The 19,009-nt window shown below is 32.1% G+C and overlaps 1 protein-coding gene across 1 annotated transcript in view; it reads left to right on the forward strand.

Moving 5' to 3' along the window:
- Window positions 1-19,009, forward strand: part of RFX6 (regulatory factor X6) — a 52,218-nt gene that overhangs the window by 23,806 nt on the left and 9,403 nt on the right. The window contains exons 7-13 of the mRNA XM_006926117.1: window positions 8,333-8,440; window positions 9,441-9,518; window positions 9,633-9,746; window positions 11,897-11,946; window positions 15,540-15,699; window positions 16,661-16,805; window positions 18,128-18,237. Coding sequence (XP_006926179.1) covers window positions 8,333-8,440; window positions 9,441-9,518; window positions 9,633-9,746; window positions 11,897-11,946; window positions 15,540-15,699; window positions 16,661-16,805; window positions 18,128-18,237 — 765 coding nt within the window. The remainder of the gene's footprint in view (window positions 1-8,332; window positions 8,441-9,440; window positions 9,519-9,632; window positions 9,747-11,896; window positions 11,947-15,539; window positions 15,700-16,660; window positions 16,806-18,127; window positions 18,238-19,009) is intronic.

Consider the following 19,009-nt stretch of genomic DNA (forward strand, 5'->3'; position numbering starts at 1 on the left):
GAAGAGAATGAGATTAGGAAGAGCTACAGAAGCTGCTGTAGTATTTCGAATGTCAAATGTCTTAATCAGGATGGTGAGTACATATGTGTTTATTACTTTTTATCTATACTTTAAAAAAAGTTTTAAATAGTTAATAATATAAATCAAACAAAACCAACAACAGCAAAAAAAGCAAAATAAAAAGGAAAGAGGATGGTAAGAGTAATTATCAGTCAGTAGTATAAATTTTGATTATTTAAAATTTTTATTCATAAATATAGTGGTTCAAATTTTATTTCTTTTTAACTAGCTAAAGTACTGAGTTGCCGTAATTTCTTAGGGAAAAAGTCCCTTGATTTCAAACATTTCAACCAGGAAGTTTCCCTGATAGCTTGAGTTTCCTTCTCCTTAACATCAACCATTCATGGCCAGTTTAACAACTTTGTACCAAGATAAATAACAAATCCCCTCTTCATGGTATATGCTTTTCAAATATTTGTAGACTGTTATCATGCTCTCTTTTAGTCATCACTTAGCCAAACTGTGCAGCTTAACTCCTTTAATCTTTCCTCATAAATCAGACCCTCTTGCCTTCTAATCATATTGTTTCTTTTCTGTAGGTTCCTTCTTATTTTCTTTTGGAAATAAGATTTTTAATAGTTTACCCATGAGTACTGAAGTCATCAGTTGACCAAAAAAAAAAAGGAAAAGAAAAAGAAAAACCAGACCTCTGTAACTGGTACCTCCTTTAGTGCAATTAAAATGGCAAACATGTTAGTGGAATCAAAATGATTATGTTTTATTTTTTAATTTCCAGTTTATCAATCCCTCCTTTTTTGTATATGTTACATGTTCTGGAGAGATATTATCATTTGATTTATACCAACTTTGTACACACTTGTTAACATAGCCAAATTGAATTTTTCCTTGGGCACTTTTTCCTCCTGTTGTGTTTCACATGTATCGCTAGTTTCTATTATACAAAACTATTATTTATCAACATGAGAGCTTTAAATAGGTATTAAAATAAAAGACATATTTTATTCCTTAATATGTACTTCCTGAGCACGCTAATATTTTTATTAGGAAATATATTATTTGTAACACATGCACACATACATACAATTAAAAAAATAATCATTAGATAAAAAATGAAGATCTATCTCATAGCTTAAAAGAGAGAAGTCCTCTGTGTGCCCTCAGCCCAATCACTTTCCTCTCTGCTTACCAAAAGTTTTTGTTCTCCAGAATTAGGTGTTAATCAGTCCTTCAGTTTTCCTTAAAGCTTATCACTTATGAACGAATACCTAAACATTGTGGTGATAACTGTACAACAATATGAATATACTTAATACCACTGAACTGTATACTTAAAAATAATTAAGGTAGTAAATTTTATGTATTGTTTATTATTGCTCAGTTTATCATCACCAATATATTGTTTTTTACTCGTCCTACATAAAAATGGATTCATTTTTTTCTGTGATTTTCTGGTTTCATTCAATGTTAGGTTTTGTGATTCATCAAAGTTAACACATGTAGTTCTAGTACCATTTGTACTGCTGTGTAGTACTACATTATGTAAAAATGTCCTATCACAATACATTTATTCATTCCATTGTTGGTGGAAGTTTTTCTTTTTTCTTGGAAAACAATATTGCTATAAACATTCTTCAAATGCACACATTCAATAGTGGAATTCTAGGTCTTAGAATATGCTTGTGTTCAACTTTACTAGTTAAGGTCAAGTGTTATCCAAAATGGTTATATCAACTTATGTCTCTTCAGCTGTGTGTGAGCATTCCTTGTGCTTCACATTCTCATCAACGCTTGACATTGAATTACATTTTAGTTTTGCCAGTCTAATGGGTGTAAAATGCTATGGTTCTCATTTGAAAATTGTTTTTGATAACTACATCAAAAAAAAGAAGCTTGATTTTTTTTTTGGATTTTTATTGGTTAATTCTCTTCTATGAAATATTTGTTCTGATCACATAATTTTTCTATTTCAAAAATTTGATTCTTAAGAATTCCTTATGATCCTTAGAGAATTCTTAAGAATATATATTCTGGATACTGATGTCCTTGGTGGCATGACTCAGTATTCTATAGTGTTTTTTGATGAAGATAATTTAAAAATTTTATGGTTACTGTTTTTTGTATGTTGTTTGTCAAAATCTGTATATATTCCAGATCACAAATATATTTTCCTACATATACTTCTAGGAGTATAAAGTTGCTCTTAACATTTAAATACTTATTTCATCCATAACTGATTTTTTCAATTTTTTTGTGTTAAAATGCACATAACATAAAATTTACTATCTTTATCATTTTTAAGTATACAGTTCAGTGGCATTAAGTGTATTCATATTGTTACACAACTATTACCATCATCTATCTCCAGAACTCTTTTTATGTAGCAAAACTGAAACTCTGTACTCATTCAACAATAACTCTCCAACTCCCTTTTCCCCAGCCCTGAAAACCACCATTCTATCTTTTGTCTCTGTGATTGTGACTACTCTAGTTACCTCATATGTAGAAACACAGTTTTTGTCTTTTTGTGACTGGCTTATTTTACTTAGCACAATGTCCTTAAGGTTCATCCATGTTGTAGCATGTCACAATTTTCTTACTTTTTAAGGCTGGAAAACATTTTATTATATGTACATACTCTATTTTACTTATCCATTCATCTGTCAGTGGACATCTGAGTTGCTTTCATGGTTTAGGTGTTGTGAATAATGCTGGTATGAACATGGGTATACAAGTATACCTTTGAAGCCCTGCTTTCAATTTTTTTGGATGTGTGTCTGGAAGAGGAATTATAAATGGTAACTGTATCACATACTAATCCTATTTTTAATTGTTTGAGGAACTGCTATACTGTTTAACACAGCTGCTATATCATTTTACATTCCCATCAACACTGCACAAGAGTTTCAATTTCTGCACATCCTCACTAACACTTATTCTGGTTTGTTTGTTTTTTTAATTCTAGCTGTCTTAATGGGTATGAAGTATTATCTTGTTGTGGTTTTGATTTGCATTTCCCTAGTTATTAGTAATGTTGAATATTTTTTCATGTACTTATTGTCTATTGATGTATCTTTGGAGAAATGTCTATTTTCTTTGCTCATTTTTGAATAGGATTTTTTGTTGTTGTTGTTGAGTTTTATGAATTCTCTATATATTCTGGATGTTAATTTCTTATCAAATATGATTTGTAACTATCTTCTCCCATTCCATGGATTGCTTTTTCACTCCGTCAATAGTGCCTTTTGATGCACTAAAATTTTAAATTTTTATGAAGTCAAATTTGTCAATTTTGCTTTTGTTGCTTGTGCCTTTGGTGTCATACTCAAGTCATTGCCAAAGCCAATGTTGTGAAGCTTTTGCCCTATGTTTTCTTGTAAGAGTTTCTAGTTTTAGCTCTTTGAGTAATTTGGTTAATTTTTGTATGTGGTACTAAATAAAGGTCCTGCTTCAACCTTTTGCTTGTGGATATCCAGTTTTTCTAGCAACATTTGTTGAATGCTCTATTCCCATTTAATACCCTTGGCGAAATTTATTTAACCATTTATGTGTAGGTTTATTTCCAAGCTCTCTGTTCTATTTCATTGATCTATTTGTTTGTCTTTATGCCACTACCACTATGCTGTTGTAATAAATTTTGAAATCAGAAAGTGTGATGCCTTCAATATTTTTATTCTTTTTAAAGATTGTTTTTGCTATATTAGGCCCCTTGAGTTTCCTTATGAATTATAGAATGAATTTTTCTATCTGCAAAATGTCATTGAGATATTGATAGGGATAGCATTGAATCTGTGGGTCACTTTGAATAGTATTGGCATCTTGACATTATTAAGTGAACATGGGATATTGTTTAGTTTTCTGTGTTTTCTTTAATTTTGTTTTGCAATGTTTTATCGTTTTCAGTTTACAAGTCTTTCACCTTATTGGTTAAGGACGTCCAAGAATGGACATCTTTGCCTTTTATTCCTAAGTACTTTATTCTTCTTGATATAATTATAAATGGAATTGTTTTCTTAATTTCATTTTTGGGTTGTTCATTGTTACTGTAAAGATGTACAACTGATTTTTATGTATCGGTTTTATATCCTAAAACTTTGCTGGACTTCTTCATTAGTTCTAATAGTTTTATTTGTGGAATCTTTAACATTTTCTGTATATAGAAACATCATTTATGAACAGAGAAAATTCTACTTCTTTTTTCCCAATTTGGATGTCTTTTATTTCCTTTCTTGCATAATTGGTCTGGTTATGACTTCTAGTACTATGTTGAATAGAACTGGGAATAATAGACATCTTTGCCTTTTTACTAATCTTAGCAGAAAATCGGTCTTTCACCACTGAATATGAGTTAGCAGTAGGTATTTCATATATGGCCTTTTTTTTGTTGTGGTAGTTTCCTTCTATTCTTCATTTGTTAAGTGTATTTCTCATGTCTGGTTGTTCTATCCAGTACCGACATCTCCAATTGTTATTTTAGAATTATTTCTTTTTTAAATTCTGTCAATTTTTGCTTCATTCATTTTGCTTGTTATTAGGAGTATAAGTGGTTTAATTGTTATATCTTCTTTCTATATTGAACATTTTATGTATGTTGTTTCATAAGATCTTGTAATTTAAAGTCTATTTTACCTGATATTAGTGTAGCCACCCCTGTTTTCTTTAGATTACTGTTTGAATGGAGTATCTTTTTTCATTCTTTCCCTTTCAAGCTATTTGTGTCTTTGTATCTAAAGTGAGTTTCTCGTAGACAGCATACAATAACATCTTTTTTTGGTCCTTTCTGCCAATGTTTTCTTTTTTTGATTGTAAGAATTAATTCATTTATATTTAAAGTAATTACCAAAAAGAAGTGACTTCTGTCATTTTGCTATTTGCTTTCTGTATGCCTTATAGAATAGTTCCCCTAGTTTCCTACATTACTGTCTTCATTCATGTTTAGTTGATTTTTGTAGTGAAATATTTTAATTCTCTTATTATTTGCTGTGATGTGTATTATATAACTCTTTTCTTTTTGGTTACCATGGGATTACATTTAACATCCTCAAGTTATAACATAATTTGAACTTATATCAGCTTAATTTCAATAATATACAAAATTCTGTTCCTTTATAGCTCTGTCTCCTTCTTTCAGTTATTGATATCACAAAATTACATCTTTATAAATTGTGTTCAAAAATATACACTAATAGTTGTTTTTTTTTTTAAATAATGCATTAGTCTTTTAAATTATGTGGAAAACAGAACATGAACATGGAGTTACAAACCAAAGTTACAATAATACTAGCTTTTATACTAATAATTGTTTTTAAAAAATATGTTAGTCTCTTAAATTATGTAAAAACGATTTGGAATTATATCTTTTGTTGTAATAGTAGCTTTTATAAATGCACATGTATTTACCTTTATGAGAGCTTTATTCATATGATTTCAAGTTATTGTCTAGTGTCCTTTCATTTCAACCTGCAGGACTCCCTTTAGCATTTTTTTTGCAGGATAAATCAAGCAGTAAAATTTTGTTTATCTTTTGTTCAATAAGAATTTTGTTGACATTTTTTTTCTTTTAGCACTTGAAACATATCAGTCTTGCCTACAAAGTTTCTGCTGAGAAATTTGCTCATAATCTTATTGAAGATCCCTTGTATGCAATGAGTTGCTTCTCTTTTTCTGCTTTGAAGAGTTTCTGTCTTTTTAAAGTTTGATTTAATGTGTTTCAGTGGAGATCTCTGAGTTTATCTCACTTGGAGTTTTTTCAAGCTTCTTGGATGGTTATAGTCACAGCTTTCATAACACTTAGGAAGTCCAGCCATTATTTCTTCAAATACTCTCTCCCTGTCCACACCTTCTGAAACTCTCACAATGTGTGTGTTGATCTGCTTGATAGTATTCCAAAGATCCCTTAGTTGCTGTTTACCTTTCTTCAATGTTTTCTTCTTTCTGTTCCTCAGACTTGATAATTTCAACGGTCCTTTCTTTAAGTTCACTGGTTCTTTCTTCTGCTTACTAAAATATGCCTTTTAATCCCTGTAATAAATTTCTCATTTCAGTTATTGTGCTTTTCAGCTCTGGAATTTCTTTTTGGTTTCTTTTAGTTTTTTTTAATCTCTTTATTGATATTTCCAATTTTTCATACATAGTTTTACTTTCTCCACATCTTCCCTTAGTTCCTTAAACATCTTTAAAACAGCTGTTTTAAAGGTTTTATCTAGCTTATCTTCCATATGATCTTTGTTGATGATAGTTCCTTTGATTTATTTTTTTCCTTTGAATGAGCTATACTTTCTTGTTTCTTTGTATGCCTGTGACTTTATGCTCAAAACAACATTGGATCTAATTATGCAGTAACTCTAGAAATCAGATTTTCCCCCTTACCCAGGGTTTACTTCTTGTTTTGTTTTATTTATTTATTTTTATGTATTTTTATTGTTATTTTTATTGTAGGCCCTCTTCATATCAAGATCAGCTTGATGTCTTTTGGGTTTTCTAAGGTCTTTTCTCAGCCTGCCCCTTTTCTTGGGTATGCTTGGTGACTTTCTAATTTCTCCCATAAATGCAGTTGCTTTTGTATGTCCCAGTCTTTAATATCTGGCTTTCAAAAGAAGGGGGAAACATAAAGGAAAGAAAAAGGCACTGCTCCTTTAAATCTGCCATAAGTTACTTTATCCAGGGGCAGGGGAGGGGAGCTTACAAAAATGGCAGAGCAGGTGCAAAAATGGCTGCTTGCCTCTGTGTTTGCACTTCTATGATCAGAAACAACAATCAGTGATCAGAAAACAGATCTCTGATATTTGGAGCATAAGATCCTTATTACTACTACCCACCCTGGTTCCCACAAGCTGTGAGCAAGCTGCTACTGCAACCTGCTGCAGGGCTGGGGATGGAGGATGGTAGTTGCTACTGAGCTAAGAGTTAAAATTGACCCAAATTAACTGCAGTTTATGCTCCAAGCCTTCACTTGGAAGTCTTCAATAGACTCCAGAGTTCCAAAATAGTTACATCAGAAAGATCATGTCAGTGCAATTGTTACCTTGGTGAGGAAACATGTTCCTGGTACTTCTTATTCCACCATTTATCCAGAATCCTCCTGTAATTGATTGTTTAGTGTGATACAAGATAAGATGCCATTTTTATCCCTGGTAATCTGCAATGAAGTTTTATCATGTATGCATGGGCCATTTCTTGGCAATTTTTTTTCCTTCCAGTGTTTTTTCAGCCTATCACTATTCCAGCATTACTCTTTTATTTATTAAAGCTTTATAATACATCTTTATATCTGTTAGGCAAATCTTCTTGCCAGATTTTCCTCCATAAGAATGTTGTGTCTATTCTTGATTTTCTACCCAAGAGAAAAGATATATAAAAAATATAAACTTTTCTAAAATTAGAATTTAGGTGCATTTTTGTTACGTTTATCAAATATTAGCCTATCTTGCCAAACCTTTTCTTTTCTTTAGAATTAAAATCTTTATTTTCTTGCACCTTATTATTTTTTCCCTATTTATTGACAATATCATTCTTTGATGGTATAATGATAATTAGTGCTCATAAATGAAAAATCCAAAACATTGAAAGACTTTGAAGGATATCTTTAATTATTAAGGTGATTAAATAGAGTGGATTAGGATTAACTGTTTTATTATATCAATTTGTGATAGTTATTTATGTAGTAGTTCTTTATTCATTTATTAAAAACTATTTAATTGGAATTATCCTTTCCCTATCCATACTTGAAAATTAAGGCTAACAAGGCTAAAGTCTAAAACTTGATATAACGATATGCTTTCCCCAAGAGATTCCTGAACTTGGGTGAGAGAAGGTTAGAAAGTTCAGAGTACGAGTTTAGGAATTAGAAGACTTAGACTCTAATCACAATTGCCACTAATTATCTCTGAGACTGAATAAATTAACTTATTATCTCACTTAAGTCATAAACGAGGAAGTTTGATTTGGCAATTCTTGATCTTCTCAAAGTTAAAATAATTTCACTAGTTCTAAAAGTAGATCTTTCAAAACTTATGCTGTTAAGAAATGTGAACTAATATCTAAAAGTTGTGAAAACTGAAAAATGTTTAAAACTAAAATCCAAATAAGAAAAATATCCTGACGCTGCAACTGTTTAGAGTTTGGAAACAATAATTCTTTTTACCTGTCTTGTTTATTCAGTTACACAATTTAAATAGTTTACCCACATCTTCTAGTTTCTCATGGCTTTCAGGATAAAGAATAAAATTTTGTGGGTTTCTGTTTTATTAGAATTGTAATTTAAAACCAAATAATTGATAATAACTATATTTCTTTTCATTTTTCTAAATTATAGGGTGGCTTCACTCGTAAATATTCACTTAGCTCAAAAACTGGAACACTTCTTCCAGAATTCCCCAGTGCTCAACACCTTGTATACCAAGGATGCATTTCTAAAGAAAAGGTATCAATTAAAACTACTTCTCTATTGACTTTCTGATATGTTGCTTTCATATCTTACTTTGCTAGGAATCTGATGGCACTTGCAGGGAGCAGTCAGAAATCGACATAATCAAACATAATTGACTGATTTATAGGAGCGACAAATGTTTACTAACATAGATTAAACATTTTCCAATTAATTATTTACCATCTCCATGATAATATGTAATTAGAAGGTGGTAAAATAAACCTTAAAACACTAACAATTATTTTTAATGTAAAACTCAATCCCAAGGAATTAAATACTAGAATGTGTCTATCACATGTAGTTTCTTTAATTATAAGCTTTATGTTTTTGATTAACTCTATTTAATTTTAGTAAATAGTCATCAAGCTCTCTAGGACAGAATTTGTTTCTAGCACTAAGGGGAGATAACTAGATGAATGCAAAGACTACACTAGGTGATCACAAATGTTATTTTCTATTCTACAGTTCTGTGCTCTCTTACATTTGAAATTTTTTAAGTTAAAGAAAAGATTTTCATAGGATTCAGTTTATAAATATTCCTCAATATGACTTTTCATTGCTTATGTAATAAAGTCTAAGGCTAAATCCTCTATTTCAGAACTTTTAGATTCGCTGGGTTCCTACTAGATGACTAATAACAGAGTTGATGTGTTTTACCATTTCATGTTTATTTCTCCAATCAAAGGTAATTTTCTTATTAAACAGAAAATTGCCATGTTGATTTGATGCATAGCTCCCTACACAATCAACTTTTCCATTGTTTGTATAATGCTATACTGTAATCGTATGTTTGCTATCCTTTCTCCCTAAGGCAGTAAGCTTCTTAAAATAAGGACTGCTCCTGTTTTTTTGATTCTTCAGCATTGGGCACAATGTCTGGTACATAACAGGAGCTTAAAAAATGTGTATTGAATGAATGAACAAATGAATGCGTGAACAAATGAAAGCAGTGTTGAGAGGGTGCTCTGGTTAAGCTTTCTCTTCCTTGAAATAGGTTGATACCCTCATAATGATGTACAAAACTCACTGCCAGTGCATCTTGGACAATGCAATTAATGGAAACTTTGAAGAGGTAAGGGTGACAGAGAATGCTTTGTTGACCATGCTATATATACTTTCTTGTCCTGTTCTTTATATGAGTTCAAGAAAAAAACCTTAATGTGCATAATCTTTGCTCTGCAACTAGATCCAGCATTTCTTATTACACTTTTGGCAAGGAATGCCTGATCATCTTCTTCCCCTGCTTGAAAACCCTGTTATCATTGACATTTTCTGTGTTTGTGACTCAATTCTTTATAAGGTAAGTTCTTTGGGATGTCTTCAACATGAACCATATATTTCTTTTAAGAGAGTTCTATCTAACTTTTTGCAATGTATTTTCAAAGAATTTGTTATTTCTGGCTGGAGAAACACCATTAATTTTTTTCTGATGAGAAAACAAGCAGTTTAATAATATATTTTTAATAGTGTATTTTAATATAAATTCATATTTATTAAAACAAAATCAACTTCTGTTTACAGCTAAGAATAATTCTGAATATGATATACTAATACATGAGCACTTAGTTAATTTTTATTAGCTGTTTAAGGTGTTTTCAGATTAAATAACACTTTTGTTCACGATATCAGTGTTTTGGGGGGGAAACAGAATTAAGTGCTCTTACTGGATTAATAACTTAAAAATCTTGGAAATCACTAGCTTTAATGTGTTAATGTCATTTCTGTTCTCAAACCAAAATAGAGTCCCCAAGTGCCTGCAGAAGGATTATGAAGACATCCTGAACTAAGATGAGATGAGATGGTTGGCTTTCTAGCCAAATATTTAGCAGGAAGGAGAAAAGGCCAATTCCTTGACAGACTGTTTCCTAGTTAGAGCAGCAAAAAGGTCAAAGTTGAGGAGAAAACTATATTGAAATCTGGGTACTATCAAGTGTGTTTGTCTACATTAATCTATTAAATTATCATGAGAAAAAACAAAAGCTTTCCTTTTAAAAACACAATCTGAGTTAGCAAGAATATCCAAGCAGGCGCCTTGTTAAGCATTAAGGAAATAAAATTCTTCTTAGTTGCAGGGAAATGAAGCAGAAGCTAGATAGAATCAGTCCAGAAGCAACTTTGCAGGCTAAAAACTGATAGGTGGGCTTGAAACAGAATGGGGGAGTCTTTATTTTCATCCTCTGTTCAGCAATCCGTCATCACAGGATAAGAGAATGGAGGAGTAAGTGCACTATATACTCTATCTTTAGTTCAAGTTAAAGTTGAAAGACAAAGGAGAGCAAGGATTGTCTCATTTTTCTAGGTTGAATAAGAATATCATTATTTAAAGGGAAAAGGTTTAGTTTGCACTAATTGTCTGTAATATTTAAGACTTGAGAGAGTAAGCAGGAAGGGGAAGGATGGTGGCTCCAAGAGTGAGTATAAGAAAAGTACCAGGGCTCATGCACACACACTGACCACAGTCAAGATAAAGCTGTTTGGACTGTTCTTCAGTGATTCCAAGAGATATCCTTAGAACATACTTTTTTCCCCCCCAAAGTGGTCAATTTCCTTGAGTCCAAGACAAAAATCCCGAGTTTAAGTACATTTAAATAAACCAAATTTCTTTTCTTCACTGAAGACCCATGGAGGCACAGTGAGCACAGTGAAAAGAGCAGTGAAAGATGAGCTGCCAGATCTTCATCCTACCTCTAGAGAGTGGTCAGCTTTTAGTCCATAAAACAGTATATGGTTACCAAGGCCAATCCATTGGTAACACACATACTGGGAATATACATGCTATCTCTTGATTTACGGTCTCATATACAGAATACGTGTGTGTGTTGCTGGTAGGCTAAACAGGCCTTTGTAGATTAGTGTCTACCCACATTTTGAAGTATTTTTTTCCAGAGACCTCTTGATCCTCTTCCCCAGGCTGTCCCACTCAGTTTATTAGCCAGCTTAGTGGATCTGTACCACTCCTAAATTATCTGGTTCCCAACCTCCTTTATTTATCATACTTTTTCCTGAGCAGGGATCAGTTAGCACTACCTAATTTATTCTTTCTAATACTTCTTATCTCACCCATGTTTAGGTCTAGTCTAGCCTTTTCTTTTCAGTACTCTTTCTGTTCTCATAATGATGTTAGTGTCATCTGCTTACCCTAGTAATTGCAGTGTTTTAAAATCTCTTCCTTCTCCTGCCATTTACACACACACACACACACACACATACGCACACACATCCTAGTAATTGCAATGTTTTAAAATCTCTTCCTCCCCCTGCCATTTACACACACACACACATACGCACACACACACCCCTCGTACATACATTCATTTTAGAGATAAAAGTATAACTTTCAGAAATGAAATAACATGTTATTCTCTAGAAAGCTAGAAATAAAAGTAATGTACAAATAATGTGTCTTTCTATAGAAATACTAATTAAGTTAACTCTTTTGCTGTGATTAAGGTTCTTACAGACGTACTCATTCCTGCAACAATGCAAGAAATGCCTGAAAGGTAGGTTCGGTCAATAAAATACCATAGTTTCTTAGTATAAGGTTTAATGTTATACATTATATTACAGGAAAATGTTAAGTAGAAATTTATTTTATTTACCAAGATTATTTCCTTGTTCCTGTCTCTTTTTTTAGCTGGAAAAGATGCACTTTAATCCTTATATTTGAACCTCATTGAACAAAACTGATGAAACAATCCTGAAATCCTTTTAATTTGAGGGTTTCCCAAGTGAAAAATTAATATTTAAGTGTGGTTGACTTTCAAGATACTGAACAGTTTTTTAATGGAAAATGGCTAGAGGAAGATAGATGGGGATAATTGATGGAAAATAACCACAATAATAAAAACTATAAGAAAAATTATTTTATCTTTAATATCTTTTTTCTTAATTGCAATATCAGGAGTAGAGTAATGGAATTACCACCTCCTTTTAACAAAGGAATAAGAGCTCAAATAGTTTATCGAAATGATACCTGAAGATTTTTCTTGCAGCCTTTCCCTATTTGAGAACCAATAGAAACTTGAAAAAAGAAAGCCATATTTTTCTTTGAAAATTAAGTGTAATTAAATAACAAAATTTATTTTACTATATTAAGGCACAAATGCATGTGGACATAGTTGGTGCTCAATAAATAAATGCTGATCGATAAATTTTATTTTTGATTTACCTTTTCCTCTAGATTCTTTTATTTGTTTGTATCATGGTTAATATTGGCGTGGCCATCAGTTTCTTTTAAAAATCAATTTATAGTCTTTAAACATCTAATCTACTTTCTGAATTAGGTACACTTACCACTTCTATGTCACAGCCAGAATGGCATCCAGCCATTGACTAAAAGTAATAATAGTTGACCTTTATTAAATACAATGTGAGCTTTGAGGCTTTGCATAAATTATTTTACTTAGTTCCCACAATAAGCCCAAAGGGGACTGTTTATGTGTTTATCTCTTAAGTATACAAGTAATTCACATTCATTGTAGAAAATGAAAAACCTGCATAAGCTTATTTTAAAAATCACTCCTATCTCACCAATTGCTTAATGTCTTGTTATTATATCATAGACTTTTTTCTAGGAATATCTGTAAATATGTAGCAGGTCTTCAAATAATATCCTATTATTCAACATATTTTGTTACAATGTTGATGAGAAAAACAATTCCCACCTGGGGGCCACTGTGTGGCGTTTTCCCGTTCTCCCCAAGTCCGCATGGGTTTTCTCTGGGTCCTCTGGTTTCCTCCCACATCCTCAAGGTGTGCATGTCTGCATTATCCCAGTTTGACTGAGTGTGTGTGTGTGCATGTGTGTGTGTGTGTGTGTGAAATGATACCTGAAGATTTTTCTCGAAGCCTTTCTCTATTTGAGAACCAGTAGAAACTTGAAAAAAGAAAGAAAAAAGTGTAATTAAATAACAAAATTTATTTTACTATATTAAGGCACAAATGCATGTGGACATAGTTGGTGCTCAATAAATAAATGCTGATCGATAAATTTTATTTTTGATTTACCTTTTCCTCTAGATTCTTTTATTTGTTTGTATCATGGTTAATATTGGCGTGGCCAACAGTTTCTTTTAAAAATCAGTTTATAGTCTTTAAACATCTAATCTACTTTCTGAATTAGGTACACTTACCACTTCTATGTCACAGCCAGAATGGCATCCAGCCATTGACTAAAAGTAATAATAGTTGACCTTTATTAAATACAATGTGAGCTTTGAGGCTTTGCATAAATTATTTTACTTAGTTCCCACAATAAGCCCAAAGGGGACTGTTTATGTGTTTATCTCTTAAGTATACAAGTAATTCACATTCATTGTAGAAAATGAAAAACCTGCATAAGCTTATTTTAAAAATCACTCCTATCTCACCAATTGCTTAATGTCTTGTTATTATATCATAGACTTTTTTCTAGGAATATCTGTAAATATGTAGCAGGTCTTCAAATAATATCCTATTATTCAACATATTTTGTTACAATGTTGATGAGAAAAACAATTCCCACCTGGGGGCCACTGTGTGGCGTTTTCCCGTTCTCCCCAAGTCCGCATGGGTTTTCTCTGGGTCCTCTGGTTTCCTCCCACATCCTCAAGGTGTGCATGTCTGCATTATCCCAGTTTGACTGAGTGTGTGTGTGTGCATGTGTGTGTGTGTGTGTGTGTGTGTGTGTGTGTGTATGCACCCTGTTATGGAAGGCGTTCTATCCAGAATGGGTTCCTGCCTTGCACCCTGAGCTGCCAAATTAGGCCCCTGGCCACCTATGACCCTGAACTGGAACAAGCAGGCTGGAGAATAATGACCTTATTTGTTTCTATTAATCTTTCCTAAGTGTATGTATAGCACACATTTATTTCGATATCTAATATTAGAAGTGTTTTGAGTCTTTATTTAGAAGCTTGTGATGTTTTTGTGACCAGAAATATGCTGTAGGAACTTAGCTCTTTACATCAGTCTATGGTAAAATTAGTTTCGCTATACGTCGTTTCACTTAGCCTCCATTTCCAAAAACTTATTGACTACCTTAAATGAGGACCTACTGTACACATTTAAAAAAATGGAACCATAGTATACATACAATGGCAATATATTGTGGAAATCTTTCCTTATCAACAAATATAGACCAATATTTTCCTTTTAAATGGTTGCATAGATTTCTAACATCTGAAAAACACTATATTTAACCAATTCTTTATCATTGAACAATTGGAATTTTTAAAACACAACTCATCAGACTATTCCAAAGGAGCTATTATGAGCCCAAATTTATAAATGAGGAATCTAGGAGCATAAAGAAGTTAATTTATTTGTTTATTGTTATTTATTTATTTATTTGTTAACTTGGAGTCAGCTGATTAGTAAGAAGCAAAGCCTATATTTTATTCAAAGTCTATTTAACTCCAAACTGCCTACTCTTTTTCCTGTATCACGTCTCTGTCCTCAGCATATGCTCCACCCCAAATATATTTAAATCTGTTTTGTTGCAATATAATAGGTAGATTGCTGACTGATTTTTAAATTTTTATGTGTTCTCATGTATAAACACAACCAAAATTTGTGAAAAAGAGTCCTCTAATTAGTACATTTTTAATCATTTGCACCACAGTTATATTTGGATTATAAGAATATATTATTAGAAACTAATATTAAATATCTGAAATGAGGATATGGTACCAATGTGATGGGCTCTCAAGAAGCCAAGATATGTAAAATCAAGTGCACACTTACATTTACTCAGAAATATTTTATAGAAAATGATTGAATCACGAGTTACTATTGATAATAAAGTATTTATTGAGCACTCTGCACAATAGGCTTTAACCTAAGCACTTTCCATGAATTATTTCATATAATCCTCAGAATAATCTTGTGACATGGATACTATTCTTATTCCTATTTAACAGATGAGGAAACTGGAGCTTGAGGAGAATATTTTGACCAAGATGGTAAATAGCAGGCCAAGGCTGACTTCAAAAATCATGTTGTTAGAATCATAGAAAAATTGTATACCTCCATTACACTACATTTATTTAATGAGTTTTGAACAACTTGGCATTTAACACATAGGTGTTTTTTTTTGTTTGTTTGTTTTTTGTAGCTTATTAGCAGACATAAGAAATTTTGCTAAAAACTGGGAACAGTGGGTTGTTTCATCCTTGGAAAACTTGCCGGAAGCTCTGACTGACAAGAAAATACCCATTGTGCGAAGATTTGTATCTTCTCTGAAACGACAAACATCGTTCTTACATCTTGCTCAGGTATGTTAGTAAGATGAGGATATTTGAGTCACCAACTCAAAAAAATAATCTTATAGCAAAGAATGATGAACTTTCAGAGATTGGAGATGAAGTAGACAACAATTACATGCAATGTGACATCCTAGAATAAATGCTAGAGCAGAGGAAGGACGTTAGTGGAAAAATGATGAAATTAGAATTATTTTTATAGTTTCCTTAACAGTATCATACCAAGGTTAATTTCCTAATTTGGATAATATATAATGGTTATGTAAGCTGATAACATTAGGAGAAGCTGGATAGAAAGTATATGTAAATGCAGTTGGCCCTTCATATCCGCAGGTTCCGCATCCCCTGCACTCTATACCAATTTTGCACCGTTTTTATAAATTTAAAATTATTTCAAAATAAAAGTAAAAATAAAATTCTGAATGCAATGTAAAATGTAAAACTCTTATTTGGCACATGAATCCAATTATAAAATTAAGTTTATAAGGAATGAGCCCATGTGATATTGGATACTATGAAACCCAAAAAACCAACACATTTTAAAACTATCTTCTAATTGGTTCTCTTAAATTGGGAAGAAAAAAGTAATTCTTAAGTTAGAAATATGTGTTTGTAGATTGTTAAAGTATACTTTCCTTCCCCTCAAATGATTATTTGCTTTATGACAGTTTCTAGCTCTCTCAATTTTGAGAAACTAGCTTGGAATAGTTCTACATAAGAAATGTAATTTGTAAAATCCTTATTTTATAACTGTGAATTAAATAAATTCTTTTCTAAGCCCAAAATAGTTTTCAAACCTTTAACAGGGATGATTATGAGTCTCAGTTATTGCTTTTTTAGCTTTAATATAAGAAAAACAGTTATTTATGATACTTTTCCCTGAAGGAACTATTTCTCTAGAAGCTAAAACACTCTTTTAGATAGATTATCAATGATATAGTTTAGTGATTTTTTTTTTATTTTTTTTATACAGATTGCCAGACCAGCTCTCTTTGACCAGCATGTTGTAAATTCTATGGTATCTGATATTGAAAAAGTTGACTTGAACAGTATTGGATCTCAGGCCCTTCTCACCATTTCAGGCAGCACAGACACTGAATCTGATATCTACACTGAACGTAAGTCTTCTCTTTGTTCAGAGCAGAGTTTCCTAACCTCGGCACTATTGACATCTTGGGCTGGATAACTCTTTGTTGCGGGCGGCGGGCGGGAGTGTTCTATGTATTGTGGGATGTTTAGCAGCATCCCTGGCCTCTACATGACAACAGCAGCTTTCCCTCCCCAAGTTGTGACAACCAAAAGTGTCTCCAAGACATTGCCAGATGTTCTCCCTTTGAACTACAAAATCATATCTATTTGAGAAACCTACTTCACAGAAACATTTTTAATAAAAAATGTGTTCTCTATTTAAAAATAGTTGTACTCATTGTAGAAAACCTGGAAAATATAGAAAATATTAAGAGAAAAATAAAAGCCATCCATAATCTCATTGCCTAGATATTACCAAAATAGAAGTATCTTGGAAATAATAAAAATAGTCTTGAGTTTTGTGAGTTTTCTTTCATTTTTATATTGTATGCATACACTTCCCATGCATTAAACACTCTCTTGGCATCATACGGTATTTAATGCATGTCAAAATAGTATCTCTACACAACACTGTTTTTCAAAGCAGAGACTTCCTGATCAGGTTTGGACCATCTGACAGAGCTTACCAAACCAACATATGTGACTAGACAACCGGGCTCAATTTCCAAGAGATAACGACTCACTATTTCTCCCTTCCTCTATATCTGAAAATAAAGAAAAAATGCAGCCTCACATAGGCTACAACACCAGCAATGGATAACTCTCTGGGGACTGTCCAAATTTAGCCCTGTTTTTCGTTTCTTAGCATAAAATTATATAACCCTTTGAGATTTAGTAAACCTTGAGCTCTTTAATAAAAGCATAATCCTAAACTGCCCCTTTAAATGTTACATGATAAAAGGTCATTTGTGTAAGTGGCTCAATTCTGCAGTGCAGAATTTAATTTTTGCTAAAGATAAAGAATATTTCATAAAGCAGCAAATCAATAAGCTTAGCTTAGTTCATTCTTTAGCTGTCGACTAAACTGTCACACTTAGTGAAAGCCTTGGACTCAAAATGAATAATCAACTGTAACGACAATGTACTCTTCCCTGGTATATACATAGCTATATACTCTATAAACCTGTTTCAATATATACCAAGATACATACATTTATGCTTAAATTTTTGAAGAGTAAAGTACTAAGAATATTTTTGTTATTATTCTCAAAATACGGAATTAATTTTTTTAACATGTTTAATATACCTATCTCCTTTTTTATGATATAACATCATTAATAATTTCTAGTTTTAGTTTTTCTCTTGGGTTCAAAGTAGAGTGCAATATTTTTTTTTCTTTTTTACATGATAGATGACTCTATCACAGTGTTCCAAGAACTGAAAGATCTTCTTAAGAAGAATGCCACCGTAGAGGCTTTTATTGAATGGTTGGATACTGTAGTAGAGCAGAGAGTTATTAAGGTACTTTTTAATGATAGTCATTACTTTTTTTGTTAATAATAAATGCTAAACTGACTGTTTTTCCTACTGCTGAAAGTGGGGTGACAGGCTGTGTGTAAAAATGCTTTGAAAAGCTTTTGAAGCCTATAAATAAGGAGGCCTAAATATCAAAATTAGAAATATGCCAGATTTGAGAACATTAGACCTGGAATTAATTCTATTTATCCTTTCTTAATGAAGGATGACTAGATGCTACAGTAAGCCCCCTTATCCATAGTTTAGTTTTCCGTGGTTTCAGTTACTTGAGGCCAACTGTGGTCTGAAAATATTAAATGGAAAATTCCAGAAATAAACAATTCATAAGTTTTAAGTTGTGCACTGTTCTGAGTAGCATTATGAAATCTCTCACTGTCTTGCTTTGTCCTGCCCAGACTGTGAATCATCCCTTTGTCTAGTGTGTCCGCACTGTACACTCTCCCTGCCCATTAGTCACTTAGTTATCTGAGTTATCAGATCAACTGTTGCAGTGCTTATGTTCAAGTGATACTTATTTTACTTAATAATGGACCCAAAGTGCTAGAATAGTGATGCTGGCAATTTGGACATGCCAAAGAGAAGACGTAAAGTGTTTCCTTTAAGTGAAAAGGTGAGTACAGTACAATAAGATATTTTGAAAAAGAGACAGTATATGTTTATATAACTCTTATTACAGTATATTGTTATAATTGTTCTATTTTATTATGAGTTTTTGCTGTTAATGTATTACTGTGTCTAAATTTAAAAATTAAATTTT

The sequence above is a fragment of the Pteropus alecto genome, unplaced genomic scaffold (assembly GCF_000325575.1).
Source record: "Pteropus alecto unplaced genomic scaffold, ASM32557v1 scaffold79, whole genome shotgun sequence".
Lineage (NCBI taxonomy): Eukaryota > Metazoa > Chordata > Mammalia > Chiroptera > Pteropodidae > Pteropus > Pteropus alecto.